The following is an 18,419-nucleotide window of genomic DNA, read 5'->3' as shown; positions in this document are numbered from 1 at the left end:
GGCATCTTTGAACACTAGCGCGGTCATCGCACTGAACGCGGTTCAAGCAGTCCTTTACCGCTCTTTCACAGCGCTTTAGAATCTCCGGCATTCAGGTACCACGGTTTGTATTTATTTCTTCAACATCCTGTCCACGCTCACGCGTGCCTCGAGTTTCACTGTTTAGTTCAGGTATTTCAAAGCTCACGGGAAAGGACCCGGAAAGAGAAACTAGATCGGATCTGTTTGATAGTACACTAGTTCAAGGGACACGAAATTCAAAGTGCAATTGGTGGTTCAGCCGTTTGACACCTGTAACTTTAAAAGCGTTTTATCGAACTGCGCCTCAACTATTTCAGTGGCAATTTTAAGAGCTATGTATATTCATATGTTTGAGCTGCAAGGCTCTGGGACAGGACAGAGGCTGTAACGCAACGGCCAGACTGCTGACCTTGGAGGTGGGTTCTAGTCAGGCGTGGGCTCAACATCCTGTACAAGCACAGTTGAAATGCGTGCTGACAAAAAGATCAGTTTGTGACAAAATCGGAATATATGTGCAAGGGAAGCAATAATACTAAGCATGTTAACTGCAGGTAAATATGGCATGTTTTTGGAAAGATTGCTTGAAGCGTGTGTACTTTCTCCTCTGACACAACTGAATACTAAAATAACAACCCTGCTGGAGAAACGATTAACTGAATGAAGTTAAAGGCCGGGCTTTTTGTAGCAGCGTGGTATTCCAGCACTCAGTCATGTTTGGACGTATCAGAAGCTGCGTACATATCAATTAGATAAGACAGGCGTTTAAGTTACCTGCCAAGAGTGAGAAACCTGAATCCTGGCTTTTTCCTGATAGGAAGGCGGTCCGTAGTGTCTGTAATCACTGAGGCAGGAAATGCACAAATAAACAAGTGCAAGCCTCTGATGCAGCGCTCCTGCTGACTGCCGGTGCTTCACGAGTGGATCTGTTTGTAAGCAACATGTAGCACTAGAGTGGGTCCTTCCTTCTGCCCCTGGGGGACTGGTGAGTGTGAGGTGCAATCCGAGCATTGGCTTCCCACAAAGTATGCATAGGTGCTGACACGCTTAAAGGAAGTTCCATCAAAGTGGATGAAAACAGCAGACGCGGCTGGCAATTGTAAGAAGTGGCATGGCGACCCCAATTTTTTTTATATATATATATATATATATATCACCTTCTCCGCACCTCCACTCTCTGCCACGCTCCTTCAGGCAGAGGCTCCCAGCCTGCCCTGTGACCGATCCTGACGCCGCTCAGAGCCCTGGATGGGTGCTCCAACACAGACTGGGAACCTCAGCTTCATCTCTCCAACCTGGCAACACAGAGCCAGGTTAGAGAGAGCCATGTGTGTTTGGCCGGCCAAACATACATGCACACTGAGGGGAGTGCTCTGTGCACTCCCCTCAGTGCTCGTCACCCCCATGGCCCGCCCTTTAAAAAAAAAAAAAAAAACAATAATAAACATTGTTTATTATCATTTTATTTTTAAAGGTCTGCTGCTGACACAAAGGAGGAGCTGCCCCTGGAAAGCAGTGCTTGGGCCACAGGACACTTATAAGATAAACACACAAGGAACAACGGGAAATAGTATGCTACAAGAAATATGTGATACACTGTTCCAACCAAGAAAGAAAGAAAACAAATGGCGGGGGTCCTAAATTTTAGGAGCAAGAAACCTCACACATCCATAGGATATGCAGGGACCTCGGACCTGGGTAGGTTCACCGCCCACCAGCACCTTATCTACCAAACGTTAATTACGCTGGATTATAGGTCTTTGTGTTCCTAGGATGCTCGTTCTCTAATGTAGGACGGGCGACAGATAGGAATAAGTGGTTCCATGTTTATGTAAGTGACGGTTATTTTTCCAGATAATCTCTGGCCTCCGTTGACGGTACACTCGTATTAGGAAACATATGTGGCCCATATAAATTGGAGATTCATGTAATCATCTAGGTCCTGATGAAGCATCACTGGATCCGTATGGACCACCAGGATGCGAAACATGTTGACCCATGATAGGGTAGGTTTTGGAAAATCCCCAATTCCCCCTTTCACTATCTCATACAGAGTGATTGAGCATTACCTCTGGTTCACTCTTTTTGACTATATATATCTTTTAATCTTGGCCCTGACCGTCCATCTGGTCCAATAAAACTATCGACCCAGTGGCAGATTTGTGAGCCAATTTAAACCACGATTTTTTTCGATCTCCTTTTTCACACATTTACTTCTGGGGTCACGGCACCATCATTGCAAAAGATCTCCGGCAAAGAGCCCCCCCATTAGGGGTGGTGCCCGTCAGACATTGCAGCGCCGGTCTGACGAGGAGCAGTACCGATGATGAAGCATGACATCCTATGGATGTGTGAGGTTTCTTGCTCCTAAAATTTAGGACCCCTGCCATTTGTTTTCTTTCTTTCTTGGTTGGAACAGTGTATCACATATTTCTTGACATTTCCACTGGGAGGATATACACTGGTCCATAATCCCTCCTAAATCCCCTCTAATTTTGAAAATAGTATGCTACAGCCAATAGAAACGGAGGAAAAAGAAGTGGCAAACACAGGAACCAATAAAAAGCAAGGGTGGGATGTAAGCCCCTTTTAAGATTTATATTAATTACAATACATTTTGCAAGCGATGTACAGGTAAAACCTAAAAAAATCTATCTGGTCATGATTAATGGTGGTTGGGCCAGTTTAGTGAAGGAGATAAAGGAGTTTTTACCTGAGGGCTGAAAAAATCAGTATGTTGTGAAAGGTGAATCTGTGTGTTACTCATTTATGACCAATTCATCAATGTTGAACTCTGAAAGGTCACTTTCACCCATATAGCACCCAATTGTGAGGTTGGAGAGACCGAACAACAGAAGGCTCTTCATTGGTATTAGTTTCAAAACACATTTCTACTTAAATTTCTTTGATTAATTCAAATATACTATGTAATGTCAAAGTGCTGTGACCGAAAGGGAATCTAAATCAAGATAAACGTTAGTGTCTGCATATCTTTGCACAATTTACATTTCCAATATCTGAGATCAAATTGTACCATCAAGATTAATAAGTTACTAATGTTAGTCAATTCCAGTTTTTAGGTCGAGCGCGTAATCTATCTGTGGCCTTTTAGCCATGCTCACCGCACGCCCATCACTATTACTCATTCCTTTGCTTGCCTTTCAATAATCCTTCATCATTGGTAAAAGCTTTACGTTTGTCCCTCCTTGGGGTGGGTTGGTTACCGCCTTCACCATCGACCCTGTTACATGGATAATTGCATGATTGCCAATACGTTTGACTGTGAGTGAACTTCTTTTTCCTTTTGTGTGTCTCCTTCGTGCTCATGCTGGCCGTGGTGCTTTGAATCGGCTAGCTTATGTCAACTGTTTTACTTTTCTTTTTCAATTTATGTGGTGGAAAAAGTCCAGTTAGGAATTTACAACGCTAATAGCTCTAACTCAAGCAAACGTGCAACCCATTGCATTGCACATGCTTGTTGTTATTCTGTTGATAATGTTGGTTTTTGTATAATCTGTAGTTTTCTTCATAGGGTTTTACCAGTTGTTTAAAGATGCAACATGTAACTCTCTGTATAACTTTATTCTTGTGTTTCAGCATAATATGAACGTTTTGCTCATTAATCTTACTTTCTGCTGTGACCAAATTGTATCTCCAGGGCAAACCCAAAGCCAGTCCTTTTTACAGATAAAGAATTGCCATCATCTTCCTTTTTCTCCCTTTTTTCATTGCTAGCGGACACACAAAATAGTTGTCAATCCAGGGGTGTGGAATTTAATAAAATATCTACGTGTCCCTTTGGCACCATGTAGAGTGGCGACACATTCTGACTGCAGTCTCATTATATAGGAGCTCAGAAAGTAACCTCTGATAATGCCAGGGCTAATACTATAGTAGGGCTTGTATACTAGCAATTTCTTTATTTTGCCACCTTTCTGTAGATCTACATACTGGGGCAGGAGGCAGCAGTAAACAGAAGTTCCAGAGTTGGAATGTTCTTTTGAGTCTGTGCTAACCTATTAACTTGCATGTTTTGTAGGGTTTTACCAGCTCTTCTCTAATCTTTTCTCATACTGGGAAATGCTGGACATTTTCTCCTGACAAGGGCAGAAGTGAAACTTCTTCCAGGGTTGGGGGTAAAAAGTGGTTGGAGGGAAAGGGAACTTGTAAACACTCAACGTATTTTCTACACATGCCTATTTGCTAATGCTAAAATACAGGTCACAAATATTTTCTAAAAATACGATTTCCTGGTCTACTTCGGCAAATTCTTTTGAATTCATGAAATATGAAACTCTGCACTAATGCAAAAACATATGTCATGGGTGCACTTTTTGACTTTCCTTAACAATTGGGCTCCTAATTAGGTCTAGCGTTAACCAAGGCCTTTTGTTTTTATTAAAATTCTCTCTCTATCAGATGGCTTCACTGCAAGTGATAGCAATCTGCTCTTTCACAAGGAGCCTATTGGCATACAAAGTAGTTTTGTTCAGTGCCAGAAACTCCTGAGGCAATTGGTGCTGTTTTTAAAACTAAAAAATTGTTTTGCTTTTTTGCCAATGTTTGTTTCAGTGGTAAGTGCCTGGCAGCTCCCACAACAAAGTTTTACAAAAGCCATGCCAAAATAAGACATTTATTGACAAAACCAAGACTGACCACCAATGTCACACCTATTGGCTGTGCCAATGCTTGTTTATTTTCATCTTTCCCATAATCTTGTTGAAACTGGTTTCACTGATTTGCCATCATGAATATCTTTGGAAACACTAGCATGCATTAAACCATTTTACTGAATGATGCTTCAAAGGAATGTTACTTAAAATGTCACAGTATTTTAGCAAAACGGTTTTTTTTTCTAGTTATATTTTTGTGTGAACTTTTTATTTTGAAAGCAAAGAATCATCAGTCTTGCTTACGTGCATGTGCAAATATTTGCATCTAATCAGAGAGCGTTCTGAGAACATTACACGTACCCTGTTAAACTTTGCAATCGTGTGTACACACATTGTTTTTACTGGAACCACTGTCAGTACTGCAGTCTGAGCTTAAAACATGTATTTAGAGCACTTACCTTAATAATGAAGGCTTTGCGTTAATGATCCATTAATACAGGCTTGTACAGCATTAGCATGTGGACACAGATATTACCTCATCTGCAGACAATCCCTTCCCAGCTCCATAATGTGTTACTGTGAACTGGCAGCCAAATGGTTTGTGCTGCGGGGGTTTGGGCCTCCATGTCCCAAGGTCAAAATAAACATGAAAACTTGTGTCCTGGACCCCAAACAATGTGTCCCGGGCGTCTGGCTAAAGGAATTTTCACACCCCTGGTTAGGAGTTTCCACATCTAGTGAAATACTCAATCCTTCCACTAATTATTTTGCTGCTACATCCCAAGTTGGCACCCTCACATAAATTGATCAGTATTCCAGAATTTGTGGCAAACTTTACCTACTTGCCTTGACACCCTGTCCAGAGGAGAGCAAAATTCCTGTGAAGAATACCAGCGTTGATTACAGTGTGTTTTTTTTTTTTCTTCATTTTTTTAATGCAGCAAAGGTTTACTGGGTGCAAATTATTTTGTATGCTCAAATAGCCAGGTGTTTTTTTTAATTTAATTTTTGCAACCGGTCAGTTAAAGTACATACACCTGATCATTCCTAAAACTTTGTAACAGACAACTTTTATAGGTAAATTTACCACCATTTGTGTGACATTCTAGCATTACACATTGGACATTTCAAATCCACTGTGATGGTTTAGCAACCCCTCAGCGGTTCCTATTTGTTCTTTTCAGCCACACGGAATCCCTTTTCAGTGAACCGTAGCATAGTTTGTTCCCTGATGACTCCTTTCTTGCCCCTTCTGAAAGCATAGGTCTTCCCATTGTTAGTGTATGATAGCTGAATTATACGTTTGATAACAATAACTGCACACTACTTAAGTTCATCTTATACACTAATTGCATGCAGGCTACTGTCCTAAAAATAGCATGCAAGCTTCAGAAGACCCTGGCCCTTATTGAGTGGTGGAAGATACCTGATTTCGTCGAGGCAATTTTAAGAGAGCTTTAATTAACTTGAAACTTGGTCACACATTCCGACTTCTTAGAAGTATATTTCGGATTTAAAGATTAAATCATTGTCCCACAGTCCAAATTCAATAGCGCCCGCTTCAGTGGGGGCACACAGTAGCCTTCTAACCCCACCTCAGTTGCATGACTTCAGCTGAAAAGCATAATCTGAATGTTTTGACTGGTTAATTGGACAATGCATTTGGGAATCTGAATAGAACTATTCTTTTGAATGTTACCGTTCTGCCCAGCAGTGAGATTTCCCTAGTAAGTCACTTCTTCCTTCAGGGTTGCCAGTTTCCTTTTTTCCTGGTGAGTTTGGGTCTTACAGACGTATGTGTTCACATTTTGCACTTCCAGGTTCACCTGTCCACATTTGTTCCCATACTATAGCGTGTAATTTCCTCTGTTCTAAGAAGTCTTAACTTGATGCAGTTTATTTCCTGGTCTGCATATTATGCAAAAATCTTGATGTCTAACATTGTGTCTCCCCTATTCTCTGGGTCTCCCCATCGATATCGAAATTTCATCCATTTATGCTGTGTGGTCTTTCTCATTACTGTTGGTCCAAACTTCGTTATGGAATATCTTCAATTCAAGTCTTGTCACAAATCCGATGGCAAGATAAAGAGCACTGAAGATTAGGGACAAACAATCCAGTTTAATGTTACTTGGAAACCCACCAAGACCCATCATCTTAACCTCATATGGGCCAACTGGTCTGCATAGAGATCTATTCGTTCCAAAAACTGGAGTCCTGATCAGAAGCAGATAGAGAGAAATTAAAAGTACACTTGAAGATCAGTGAAGTAGCTACACACAGAAGGGGATGTCAGAGTGGGTAGTAACTGCGCATTGGATGGAAAGAGAGGGGGAAATGTGGTTACGATAAACTATGTAACTTTAAAGACTGTCTGAAAGGCTATTTCTGTTTTGGAAAAAGTGAACTATTGGTGTGAATATTAGCACATCAGTTGAATATTTTGCTGCTGCAAGCAGGCTGGATTCTCTCCAATATGTGGCATTAATGCACTTTCAGGCTGTCATTTAAGAAGGCACTTGAGATATGCATTGGATAGAAAGGGCACACATTTGGTTAACATGTTTTTAAATAGCAGCTTTTTTCATTAGTTTAAACTTTTAACATAAAATTTCAGACACTGTGGAAGGCTGAATTTGGAAAAGAGTAGAACAGAGCGTGAAATCTCCACAGCAGGAGAAAGTTGATTGTTGAGGAAGATGAGGAGGGGAATGGCCATGGATGGATAGAAGACAAAGATGTAAATCTACTCCCTGCAGTTTGCATAGTTGTTTAAATACTGAGTAAGCGAGCAGAGAAGGATTCATACGAGCAAAATCCCTCTTTTCTAAAACATGAGACAGAAGCAACAAAAAAACAAAGCTTGAGAGGGTGAGAGGCGCCATTCCAAGCAACAGGCCATTTCCTCTTTAGGTCTTGCTACTAGACAGCGCGTATCTTCTCTACTGCAAGACTTATTGCCAGCTGATAGTGTGCGTAGACACCACATATTGCATACCATTGGTTGGATTCAATATCACTCTCGTTTGCATCCGTCTTATTTGTTAACTTTTGTGGGTTTACTTCCTTGTCATGCATTCTCCCGCCCCTGGAGCGTGGTTGAATTACTTGTGTCCTTCCACTGCTCACTTTTCAGGTGCTACTTATTCCTTTTGTTTAAGCACTCCACAAGAGTGCATATGTTTTTACTGCTGTCACCGTTATGTATTACACTCCCTCCCCCCATGCCACACCTGTTGCTGTTTCTCTACCCTTGTACTTTTCTCCCCCTCTCTCTGATACGCTCATCCTCATGTACTTCATCCTCCTCCCTTCTTTCTTGCCAGTGACTTCTCCCATCAGCTCCACATTGCTCTGTCTTTCATGTTTGCTTTCACCGCCATGGCCCTCTCTCTGTTTGCTTCCCTCCCAGCGCCTTCATGTTCTCTCCCTACCCGCACACCTGTTACCTCCTCTGCTTCCCCCCATGTTGCATCTCCATTCTCACCCTCTGTAATTCCAGTCCCTTTGTGATGCTTCCTCTCACCCATTACTTCCCCTAATAGCTTGTACTACTTTTTTTTTTCACTGATCCATTTCTAATTGGTAAACCAAAGAAAACCACTTCCATCATTTTGTAGCCGCACGCAGGCTTTGCTGCATGCAACTACAAAATAGCTTTTTTACTTTTTTTTTTTTTTTTTTTTTTTTTTTTTTTAAGTCATGCTTCACAGTGTCTTTGATGCTGAAATATCTGATAAGACATTTGGCAAAGCAGTAGGTTCCAAAAGTGAGACCTAATGACTTTGTCGGTGCTTTAGCAGGTTTAGCTGTCCAAAGACTGCATGTTCTCAGTATCTATATATTTGTAACCTGAAAATGAAACTCATGTACTTGTATGTATACTGATCTTTGAATCATGATTTATGAATAAGGCAACTACCTGTTTGTACGATATAGTGCAGACTGATTACTGCATACAGTGAACTTTGCAATAGTTTATTATTTTTAATGTTCACAACCATTAAGATTCACTAACAATTATAAGTGTAAGAGCAGGTATGGGCCAACTGAACACATGTAATGGCATCAGGTCGTTTTAAGGTTTTGGCAAAGTGGGCAATTACCCGGGGCCCCTCTTTCCAGGGGAGCCCTGGTAAAATGAATTGGGCTAGTCCCAAGACTCTGTCAAATCTTTCTTATTTGCAGATACTTACAAATGCATTTACAAAGGAGTTTTTGACACGGAGAGCCGGAGTGAAAAATCAATGACCAAAGGTCTGTTTATTTTTGCTGCAGCAAAGAGGACAGGTTTACCACTGGCATCCCAGGCCCGAAGTAAAGTGTGCTAGCATGAAGCGTTTAACAGTGATATTTATACTCATACATCAAAGGATACATAAAATGTGTAAATAATGATATACGTCATACAGATATTTTAAGGAGTTAATCAGTTTCCACACACCGGTTCCATTCCCAGCTTTGTCCTTGCCTCCCCTCTGCAGCTGCCTGACTCCCCACATTCTTGAGACCCTTCAAAGGGTTACGTGGTTCAAAGGTATAGATATCCGCCTTTCCCTCCCCAAAATACCACAGCCGAGGTCAGTTAGTTATTTTGAACACATAATTATAATGAGTACAGTGCCCCAGTTAGGGAAAGAAACCAGCTGCAAGCCTATGGTGTGGAACCAGGCTTATTTTACTTAAACAAATATACATAAGATAACATATGTGATAGACAGTGCGTTCAGAGACAACAAAAGCTCAAACTTACACGTGTAAAAGAAACGAAGCAATTCAAAATGGATTCTAACAACTCACTCTTTTTCCTCATTTTCTCTCTGTTTTTTGTCTTTCTCTATCTTCACCCCTCTGTGGTTAAGGGAACTCCCCTCCCCCCCCCCTTGTCAACCAGCTATTACTATACCCTTTGTCTAGGCTGAAGGTCAGATTTGCCAATGCTTGCTCAGCATTGCTTTTACTTGTGTTGGAATTGTAACTCACCCAGAAAGGTACGTATGTGACGCAAACTGAATGTGTCCTCTTGAAAATCAGCCGCTCACACAACAAATCAACCTTCACCGGAAGGCACATACCTGGGACTTTAAACTCCGTAAACAGCGACCTGTTTCTAATTATTCCTACACTGCCCTCATTTCTTTGTTTCTTTTTAAGGTCTAGCGTTAACAAAGACTTTTCGATTGTTCTAAAATTATATATAATATACTTACTTTTGGGGATTACCTTCAGCCAGCTCCCTTCATTCATTGTGTGTTATTTCGTTATTTACGTTTTGTTCTCCTCCACACTACATCATGGGGCTGTGGATCAGCTGACTTCAGCCATTGGCTGATGTCACTAAGTGACAGTATTTTGTTTTACATGGAACACATCCTCCCACAGTCGGGGAATACTATGGCAAAGTATGCTTTTTGGGGCCAAAACAAAAAATGTGTTTGATTTGTGAGGCCCCCACAACTTCCACAAGTATAACGTTTAGCAAAAACAATTTCAAAATAAACATAGCCAAAAAAAGAGCTTCTGGCCAATGCCAGACCAATTGGCTGGCCAATGCTTGCGGACTTGTATTGCATTCTCCTGGCCTTTGACCTCCACTCATTCTGCTCATGCCTCCCTGTGTAATGAGATGTGGATGTTCTGGCCATAAGTTGCCTTCCCCATACACTGCACAAGAAGGAGTTGACCCTTTTCACAGCTTCATTAGAACCTGCCCATTAAGAACTAAAGGTTCCTCAAAGGTTAATCTAAACAGCTGCTTTAACCAGAGATGCTTCAGGTATGTTGCGAACTGAAGGCTTCCTTAACTGTTCCATCTAAGCTGCTTCTATATCACTGAGGATTCGCACAACCTGACAGCCTGCCGTGTGAAACAAGCTTGTCACTATAAAAAGGTTTATCTACTGGGCTTTTCTAGCTGTACCATTTTGTTGTTTCTACTCTTGGTTTGTTTCTCTTTTGTTTTTGAGGCCTGGTCCCTAAGCCACATTATACCATTTGGTACAGCCGTAAGCATGACTGCTTAATGACTTTTTACATAATTTACTGTTATGATATTTTTTCCATACGTTTTGGCGCTTGGTAGCACGTATTTGCGTTTGGTTGGCTTTCGAAGATAAGCAGTTTGAACACTGGCAAGGCCCTGTTGAGTTTTTCAACCTTCTGGGGAGCCTAAGGGGTAGCCTTGATAAATCCAGCTGCTATTTTTCGTATTGCAAGGCCTTCACTGCAGGAAATGGGGAAAAATCCAGTATTTGATTCAAAGTATGGCATTTCAAGATCACAACTTCATTAAGGAAACCACTGTTACCTTTGCTAAATTGCAGTTGTAAAAATACGTAGCAAAGTAGGCTGTAAGGAAACAAGTTAATGCCATTTTCTCCTTTGCGTTTTTTTAAATCTAATTTGATCCAATTTATTTGCTCATGTAAATATCAAAGACAAGTAATATCTTCTTTAAAAAGAACTCGTGTTTATTGGTCGACTTCTGTTAAAATGTATTTAAAGGCAAGCCTATGTCCACTTAAAGTGCAAGTTACTTGTACATCATTTTACAGTTTTTTTTTTTTTGTTTTTTTCATGGAAACCTTTCACCGATGACTCTTTGAAATCGTGATTCACCTATGTTAATTACCTGAAACTAATGTGAATCAGAGAAGCGTGTCCCGAACGTCTTACACAATCTTAACAGCTTCCGGTTAGAGATCGGTTTTTGTGGGATTCATTACAGCTCAATTGTAAAGTGATGAGTCATGCCTTTTGATAAGTGCATTGTTAGGGTTAGTTATTACGTCTGTCAAAGTCACGCAGTGTAAACCTGTCGCTCGCCTTTAAGTTTCAAGATTCATTCTCTGCCAGGAAATAGAAACCGTTTTTCAATTCGTGCGGTCTGTAATTTAATGCTCAACTAATCCTCGTTAACGTTTTATTAATACGGCTGATAAAGGCGCATATTTTTCCTTTATTGATATGGAGTGTTAATCTTGATGGAGTTTTAACAATTTTACAATGTTTGCTCCTTTTGTCAAAATTACTTAAATGTATGATTTCCTGTCCAGGTAACTTGATGAACGGATCAAAAATGCTTGGACAAGACCACATAGAGGCATTTGGAGCTAGGATTTCATAGCAACAAAAAATGTTTGAAATTCCACGCTAAGTGAGAAAATGTTGTTCAGCGGCACACGGCTTTTTACCAAATCGGGGTAAAAGTCCCTGATCTTGGCCTGCACTTTTCTTTAAAATTCCAGGCGTTGCCTTGTGGTTATTTTATTGTCAGTCATGCACTTGCAGGTAAACCTGGGCCTAAACCCTGCCTCACCACACCTGCCTTCTGATGTCCTCGGTATACCGGCTCTGTTCACGCTTTCCCAGGCCTCTGAATCTGACAGCTGGGATTAGCGATGGAGTTCCTTGTTTGAGAAGGTTCGGTAAAGCACTTGGAGCAGTTTCCAAGGTTATGTGCTGTTCGCTGTGGACAGGAATTTTCCCGTAAAGCTCGTTAAAATTACATGCACATATTTAACCGCTTGGAAAGTGGCCGGGGGTTGGTTTGAAAGCTCTGCTTAAAGGCTTTTTAGATGGAGTAGCAGGGAAAGATTGAGTGCGCTTCTCTTGAGGGGGCAGATTGATCCTCTGTTGACTCCTAATTTCAGGCAGATAACCATAACAAAAAGCATGTGCAGAAAGTCACAGTACGAGCCAGTTGTGGGATCCTGTTCACTGAGCAAGATCTCAAGAACCAGTTGACACCCTTCATGGGCAAGTTTACCTAACGAGAGAGATCGTAAAACAAGCTTTCAGACTTTCAAACAGCGTAATTTGTGGGATGCCTCCAAAAAAACATTTAAACAATGTTGATCTTTAGTGGTTATGGTTGATGGTTACTCCAGGCCTACATCTGATTTAGCAATTACGGGCAAAAAATTGGAAACTACATGTAGACAGACTCTACAGGAAGAGCAAGCTTGGATAATGTATCCCCAAAACCAGTTAGTACTAAGGACAATAGAAGTTTCGGTGGAAATAATTTAAAAATTAAGAGATGAAGGTTTCAAGGGCTTCCAGAACAAATGCAATACTGCAGTAGTATTGGAGATTGATGTCTGGCAAAAGGCTTGCTTTCGTTGTATAGGTTGGTATTGAACACATGAAAGATCCCTGATTCTTGGTGCTGCAGAATACCGGTACCAGTATTTAACAAGCAATGGCAAAGGTGATAGGTCTTAACTCTAAAAGGCTGAACTGTCTATTTATTTGTCATTTCTTTTTTCCACAATTGCCTAAAAGCACATCCATCAAAATGCATGGGTGGCTAGCAATTTTGGAATGGTTTCTCTACTATTTAAAAAAACCCATGACAAGATGTCTGCGATGCCAGTGAGAGTGATCTGACAGGTGTGCTTGCACACGTTGTAATGCATGGCTGCATCAGGACTCAAGCACCCGTTTTTAATTTACTTTTCTAAAATTGCAGATGGCCATGTGAGAACGATAAATTAAAATGTAAAATCTATATAAATATAGGTATGTTTGTGTGTGACTTGCAAACAATGATTCAAGCTGCAGGGAATCACTTTGCAGCCGCTATAAATTGTGAAACTAAATTCTAGTAATTGGGGAGAATGGGCGGAAGAAGCAAAAGCAGGGAAAGAAGCAAGGAAACATGCATTCCGGTGGGGTGCTGTCTACAAAATAAAACATGCATTCCGGTGGGGTGCTGTCTACAAAATAAAACATGCATTCCATTTGCCCTCTATCTTGGTTCTCTTCATTCTAGAAAATCATGGAAACTGAATAAATAAAAAGATAATGCTATGCCATGTTGGATGCAGGGTGTGTGGCGCCATCTAATTGTACGGCTGCCGTCGACTATTCGATCAAGGTTTATATGCGGTATTGGTGGGTTTGCAGTGGGGCCCACGAAAGAGCTGTGCGGTTGGCATATGCCTCTCCCCCTGTCTCCCCAACCCCCCTCCCGCTCTCCCTCACCCCATTAATGACCGCATCTGCTAAATTGCCGCTGTATCATTAAATGGGTGCACTAAAGTACTTATTTGAAATAAATTTACAGTTTAGAATTTTTAGGATAAATCCGTAACAATTGAGGCAATTATTGGCTGAAAACGTACTTTTTTCTCTTGAAAAACATACTATGGGCTTGCCATCATTGCTTTCTACGTTGTGGCAGTGTGTGAAAGGGCTTGAAAAATGGAGACTGCAAGAAATTAAATGTTTCACAAAAATATTGGTAGAGAGAATAAAATATTTTTTTTATTTACCACAGGGATATCATGATAACGCATTTTGAGCCGTCCATTTCGTTCGAGGGGCTCTGCAATGATGTTCGCGACATGTGCATTTTTGACAATGAACAGCTATTTACCATGAAATGGATTGACGAAGAAGGTACGTGAATGTTCAACAGTGCTACCCTTTCTGTGTAGAATGTCATTGTGTTATATAGGACTTTTTTTCTGGAGAAAAAAAACTGGTTTGGCCTGTTCTCGGCCCTAAAAGAAAAGGAACTAAATAAAGCCCTGCACTAGTACCTAAGCCTACATTTGCCAAACAAATAAAAACCAATGCTGGCTTAACAGTGAAAGACTGAGTAAAGACTGTGGTAAAGACCTGCGTTTTTCAAACCCAATTAGTAAAACAGATTACCTAGTTTAGTAGCTATTTGAAGTGCCTTTGTTTGTACCTTGCTTATCTTCAGAACTATTACCTATTAAGAATTCACAAGGTAATCGATCGATGAACTTAAAAAGGTGCAGAACGCTTTAGTCAGGATGATTTTGAACCTAAATCCCTGGGGTCACGTCTCTGAGGTCTCAACATTTGTTGCCCATCAGACACAGGATAACGGTTGAAGCCTTGTCCCTTGCACATGAAGCCTGTACTCGGATCACCCTTCTCCCCTTAAAACTCGATTTGTGCTTCACAAACCGGCTCGCCTATCCCTCTTACCCATGCCTAAAGGTCGCCTAGTAATGCTGGGTGACCAAAGCCATGCCAAAAGATGGAGTGCACTTTCTGCTCAGCTGCAATATAAGGCAGAACTAAAACACTGTTCAGAAAGCGCCTACAAACTGTGCTGTTTTTCAGAAGTGAATTATTTTCGAACTGTTGACTGCTTTGTATGCAGTTGTTTCTCAGTGCCATGGTACCCACCGGGTGAAAGCCGTGCACTCTAAAATAATTTAAGTACAAGTGAACACAGTGTTTTAAATGTGGATAGCAATTATTTAGTTGTTAAATGCACTAGTGTTCAGTTAGTTCTCAATAGCCCAGAAAATCCTCTGTCGAATGTAAATGTCGCCGGACAGTGGTTTAGGGTGGAGTGGGAGGCCGCTCCCAATCTTTGGTCTATTATTGCTCTTTTTATGTATGAATGGACACTTGTTAGAGGAAAAGTGAGCAGCCTTTTTATTGGGTGCTTACAATAGCAATATATTTCTTTTTAATAAATGTCAGCCTTGTTTTATGCAAGCAACACTTAAACCCTGTGATGCACTATCTTCTCCCTCTGTACATATTCACACCAGAAACGTTTCAGAATACTTCTTAGTATGTGCAGATTGGACTAGTTTTGCGGCCAGTGTCCTTCCATGAGCTGCATTCTTCTGCAGGTGCCTACTGTGCAACATCACTTTAAGTGAAGAAGAAGAAAACGCTATGACGCGGTCAATGCGGGCCACATCATAGCAATTATTTTTCTTTACTTTAAGACATATTGTTCAGCAGCCTATGCTGCTCGGCAACACGTCTAAAAAACATTGACACAGCCTATAAATCTTGCATCAGAAAAATCTATTGACTTTGTCAGTGCTCGTTTTTTTCCCCCAGTGTAACGTCTGCCACTTTAGCCAACTTGAATAGATAAAAGGTAACACCTGGCACATCTGTTTCTTTCTCTGCTTGCTATTCTCTAATCCTGCGCAGGTGGAAGAGTTACCTTTGAGTGACTCTGGTGACATCATAATCCACAAGGCAGAAAGGGTTGTAAATGTCACCAGAACCACGAGTTACTAGTATAGGACTATAATATAATTGGTACCCATTATGTATTATATTTATTTTGGAGTAATAAGCTTGGAAAACATGTTTTCTTTAAAGTGCAGCTACCAAGTGGCATTGATTGACATTAGAATGGTTAGATTACATTTACCTTTCTTGAATAAATTGTTGATTAAAACAATAGAATGGTGACATCACAGATGTTATGCAAATCTTTTGCTCTAGTGTTTGCCACAATATTATGGATTTAATGCATTTGACACATTTGTAAAAATTTGCAGATTTCACCAAATTTTCTAGTTTAAATGAAAGGGAATTAAACTACCAGAGAATGTGCTGTATAATTTGCTTTTTTTGCTGCATAATTTAGAGAACTTTCACACTTAATTTTGGCTACCCATGCCATGTTCCAAGTTATCTTGAAAGTATTCAATCTCTGCAGAGTGGTTTGGTAGTTCTCACTATGAAATCCGTATTTCACAGGCTGGGTGCAATTCTGTGTAGTCTAGATGGTTCTTCTAGTTTAAGACAGTGGCCTATAAGATGTATGTAACTGAGATAGCTCTGCTGTCTAGAGCTGAAGCCCGAACGTTCTCTTAGTGGAGGTGTAGCATGGGAGGGGTGCAAATGTGAAAAATAATATATTGACGAGGTCTACTGTCTTTAAGTCAATACATAAAAGATCTGTCAGTGGAGGGATAGGCTTCTCTCTAAAGCAAATGCCTATACCACCTGTGTAATTGAAGGGGTATATCCTCTATTGTAATTTGAATTTGTAAGCAATTTATCTCCAAGGATTGTTCTGCTCTATAAATTTAGAGACTGCTGGTCTCTGAAATCTGAGGAATGACACTACTATTCGATTATCAGGGTGTCAGAATTACATAACCTGAGATAGCTATGTTGTAGGGTCTTTGAGTTTGTAATTTGTGTATTTCTTTGAGGGATAGCTCTTCTTTCTAAGGCCTGTGCCTGAACATCACATGGTGTCTGAGTTATAGTTCTGCTGTTCTTACCACCCTGAAAGATATATGTTTCCAGATTTAAATTGTGCATTCCAGTTTTCTTACTTTAGCATCTCCCTTCCCTGTGTAGCCAAATGGTGGGCTCACACAAAAATGTGCACACAATATATGATCATAATGTGATGTACTGTGCAGTGGACTTCTGCTCCTGATGCGGTACCACCCCTAAACATTCAACTCTTGAATGAATCAGTGAGTGTGTGAGTTCTTAGATTCACTCAGCGTTGAATGGACAGGGGCGCTCCAGCAGTAGATTTTTTATTTGGTGGAAGTGGTGGATTGGCAAGGCTTTCCTTTGAATTCCTCCTCCTTTGTTAACAGCACTATTCTTTTAATGTCTAAAATGTCCATTTAAAAAGTGTACACTTTCCTCTCCCACACAGACTTGGTTAAGTCCCAATGAAGAGCAGCATATGTGTCAACATGCTATCTACTGTCTTAGTCCTGAAAAGAACCGTTACCTTTGGTCTATAGGAAGGGAGGCTAGACTTAATAGTGGATACAAGATAATAACCTTATGTCGCTTGTGCTGGAAGTCATGCATCCCTATTGCTGTTGACTACCCTCCTGCCAGTTCATGCATACGTGAGAGAAGAGGGACTAAAGAAGAAAGCCAGTGGACCAATGAATTGGCAGACCTTGGTGTGCTAAGGACTGTGGGAGGTCTGAAAAATTAACCTTCTTATGCTGGGCCAGTACATGCTCTTGTCTTGTGATCGACTGCATGGTATTTGGGACTACCTCTGCAGTGATCATGGCTGCAACTACCTTACACTTTCCTCCAATCCTTCTGCTCATCATCATTTAATTCTCTTGGTATCCATCTTTCGCAAACTGAAGACAGGGCATTGAACTCTGAGTAGCATTTTGTTGCTGATGGTTTAAATTTCACATATTTCCATGACTTAAGCTACAAGTGACAAAACCGCAAAGGCTAGTAAGAATTGAAGTTGTGTGCTACTCGGTTTCCCTACATATTGCCCTTGACATAGAGCGAATTCAAAGGATGTTAACCCACACTATAAAACATATATTTTTTTAAATTTAAAATAAGTAGAGTTTAGCGACGTGCAAATGTAATTCATGCATATTTTTTAAACAAGGGTTGTGATCGCTCAAATATTTAGTTTTCTATGAGATAGTACTATTGAATTTTGAGTTTCAATATTTCTCGATGTTTCCATTGCGTTGAGGTTTCCTCTCTAAAGTTGCAAATATAAATAATTTGTTGTTTTTCATACTCTCCTTAGGGGATCCATGCACAATTTCTTCTCAGCTGGAATTGGAGGAGGCATTTCGCTTGTATGAACTAAATAAAGATTCTGAACTCTTAATTCATGGTGAGTTTTCTATATTTAGTATTTGTTATCCACCTTTTGACTAAAACTGAAGTATTCCGGTGTGACCAGGTCTAGAGATCCTAATACCTGATATGATATATAAAACAAATCAATCATAACTTGAAGGTTTGCACAGAGAAACCAAGTTGAGTGGTGTATCCTTCTGATGGCGTTTTGCCATCTGTTGTCTGTCAAAAGATCTAGCATTTGGTTTTCTTTAATAATGCATTTTGACCTTTCCGTACTATCATAACCTAAAGATATGTTATTCCTGCAGCTTGTTGTATAGTAAGTCAAAATGGTGTACCAAGTCCCCCAGGCTGCAATCCCATTTCGCAGGTAGTAAGATGATGCATTTAAACACCATATTATGAAGGAAGGGATCCTTTAGAGAGTGTTTATTGAGG

At 40.5% G+C, this 18,419-nt stretch overlaps 1 protein-coding gene across 1 annotated transcript in view; it reads left to right on the top strand.

Moving 5' to 3' along the window:
* PRKCI (protein kinase C iota) overlaps positions 1 to 18,419 on the top strand; it is a 224,825-nt gene that overhangs the window by 19,742 nt on the left and 186,664 nt on the right. The window contains exons 2-3 of the mRNA XM_069213180.1: positions 13,915 to 14,036; positions 17,923 to 18,012. Coding sequence (XP_069069281.1) covers positions 13,915 to 14,036; positions 17,923 to 18,012 — 212 coding nt within the window. The remainder of the gene's footprint in view (positions 1 to 13,914; positions 14,037 to 17,922; positions 18,013 to 18,419) is intronic.

Source organism: Pleurodeles waltl, chromosome 11, assembly GCF_031143425.1.
Source record: "Pleurodeles waltl isolate 20211129_DDA chromosome 11, aPleWal1.hap1.20221129, whole genome shotgun sequence".
Classification (NCBI taxonomy): Eukaryota; Metazoa; Chordata; class Amphibia; order Caudata; family Salamandridae; genus Pleurodeles; species Pleurodeles waltl.
This window is presented reverse-complemented; position numbering and strand designations above follow the sequence as displayed.